This window comes from Pediculus humanus, genomic scaffold, assembly GCF_000006295.1.
Source record: "Pediculus humanus corporis 1103172107513 genomic scaffold, whole genome shotgun sequence".
Lineage (NCBI taxonomy): Eukaryota > Metazoa > Arthropoda > Insecta > Psocodea > Pediculidae > Pediculus > Pediculus humanus.
The window spans coordinates 96381-99128 of NW_002987129.1; the positions used below are offsets into that span (position 1 = coordinate 96381).

At 24.1% G+C, this 2748-nt stretch overlaps 1 protein-coding gene across 1 annotated transcript; it reads right to left on the bottom strand.

Annotated features, from left to right (window-relative positions):
• Positions 1-1140: 1140 nt before the first annotated feature.
• Positions 1141-2536, bottom strand: Phum_PHUM167420 (the record flags this gene model as incomplete). Its single annotated transcript, XM_002424934.1, has 5 exons — positions 1141-1291; positions 1548-1825; positions 1911-2065; positions 2145-2298; positions 2378-2536. The coding sequence occupies 5 exons, from the start codon at positions 2534-2536 to the stop codon at positions 1141-1143; spliced, it is 897 nt and encodes a 298-aa protein (XP_002424979.1).
• Between the last annotated feature and the right edge of the window lie 212 nt (positions 2537-2748).

Here is a 2748-nt window from a genome sequence, read left to right on the forward strand (position 1 = left end):
TTTTGGGAAAAAATTATTTTTTGGTTTTTTAAAAAACCTTTTTTTTTAAAAAAAAAAAAAAAAAAAAAAAAAAAAAAAAAAAAAAAAAAAAAGTTTTTTTTTCAGTGATTACGTTTCAATCAAATTTTCAAAACAAACAAGATGGCGGAATACGTGTAACGTTTTTCATGTGTAAAATTTTAACTTATCTCTTTTGCTCATTATTATTAAAAAAAAAAAAAAAGTTTTCTTATTGAGTTTAATTTAATTATATTTTATGCTTCGATGAGGGATACTTTAAAGGTATTTAAATAAGTATAATTTTTTTTCTTTATTTATTTCATTTTTAAAAAGATTGACTGCTGTTTTTTTTTTGTGATTTTGACAATCATCAATGTGATTTCTAAACGGAATAAAATAACGGTCTCACTTTTATCTATTTTCATATTATTTAATTCAGTTATACATTTAAAATATGATTTCAAATTCTATCAATAAAATTTTTCAAAAAATTCAACAACTAAAAATATTTTTTAAAAAAACCCCTGAGGAATTAGCTGAGTATTTTTTTTTTTTTTTTTGATTTTGATGAAATGTAATCACTTAAAAATTAAATTAAATTTATTTATAATTGAAACTTTTGTATATTTGTATAAATTAAATGATTATAATTTACTAAAAATAAAGGATTTTAAATAATAATTTTTTTTATTTTTATTTTTGTCGAATAGAAAAGTATAATTGTCAGTTTTGTTCTAAACTCAACTTGAACATAATCAATTTAGCAATTTTAACTTTATTATTAAAATTTTTAAATTTATTTTTTCTTTTTCAAAATAATTCATGAAGAATAAAATAAAAAAAACTTACAAAATTTTTTTTAAAATGTTATCGTACTCAACACAATGAAAACCACATTATTTGTCTCGGTAAGATTTAGTTTTTATTTAAGGGCTGAAGGTATTTTTTTTCTTAAAGTAAAATTTTATGGAAACTTCTTTTATCAAATATTTTATTCTCAATCAAAATCATTTAAGAAATTTGATAGAAACAATTAAATAATTCTTATGTAATATGTATTATTCCATCCGATTCTAATGTTTTTTTTTTTTTTTTTTTTCTCTTCGACAAATGTAAATGTTTGACATTTTAAAAAAGTATTTATAAAGCAGAAGCTCCAGATATAATTTCAATCAATTCTCTTGTAATAACAGCTTGTCTTGTTCTATTAAAGGTTAATGTAAGTTTGTCAATCATTTCACCAGCATTTTTACTTGCATTGTCCATAGCTGTCATTCTAGAGGACTGTTCACTAAAAAAAAAAAACATATAACAAATTTTTAATGTTAATTCACTATGTAAATTGATAAGATATAATACTTGATCATTATTACTTATGAAAATCAGGGTACACCAGGTATTTCCAGCTTTCATTGTAAGGAAGAAAGGTTTAAGAACAGGTTTGACTTGAGATAGGATTAAGTTCAATCAGGTTTTAATCTGGAATAGAGAAATTGTGAAAACAAGGAAAAATTTGAATTTAAATATCATATAAGTAATACACTTACCTGCAAGCTCCTTCTTTCATTGCATAAAAAAGCATGCTGGCAACTGAAAATTCGATATAACTTTGAAGAACTTCATCATCGAGTGAATCATATAAACTCAATTTTGGAGCTGTATTAACAGTTTCTAACTTGTATAGGGGCATTTCTGATGTTGCATATGACACAACACTCTTAAATCGATTATAAATAATTTTTCCCATATTAAAAACATAATCACTTTTTAATATTTCATTAGCAACTTTTGATGCATCGAGAAATGTAGGGGGTAAACGCCCAACCTGAAATTATTATTTTTTTTCTTTTAAAATTTATTTATTTAGTTTTTTTTAAAACTCAATAAAAAAATATTTAAATTTTTATAACCTCATTTGCTGCAAACAAAATATTTTTCCCATACAATCTTTGAAGAATACCTCTTGATTTGTCTCCTATACAGACAACTTTAACTTTATCCCCATGTTCATTTAACTCATTTCTTATGGTACGAGCAACAGTTGTGTGAACAGCACCACACAAGCCTATAATAAAATAGAATTATTAAAATTTTAAAAAGATTTTAAAAATTCTTTACTTTTTTTTATTTAAGCATAAAATTACCTCTGTCTGATGTTACAGCTACAAAAAGTTTATGTGCATCTGCTGATGCTTCAGCACCAACTTCAGCACATTCATAAAATTTTTTTGTTCCCTCTCCAAGAGGCCTGGTTGCTTTTAGCTCTCTTTCTGCTCTGGCATATTTAGCAGCAGACACCTAACATTCATATATAATTGCAGTTACTTTTTAATAATTACAAATATTAATTTATTACTTATATTGTAACCAAAATTACCATTTTCATTGATTGAGTGATTTTCTGAATATTTTTAACTGATTTAAGACGTATGGATATAGCTTTAAGCGTTGCCATTCCTCGAGCATTTTGATTCTGCTGTTGAGCAATTTTAATGGTAAGGCCGCAGGAACGACCCAATGCTGGTACCGACATCATAATTTTTTAGTCGGTTTCTGAAATATAATTACAATATGTTTTACTATATTCTCATAAAATTTTATTAAAATATTTCATTTTATACAGGTTGAAAAAATAGTTAAAAGTTTTTGAAAAATGAAAAAACACAATTTGAATTCACCTTGAATGATAAGTTAAATTTTTGTAATGAATAGTGAACTTAATCAATGAATACAATGTCTGCTGGTGAA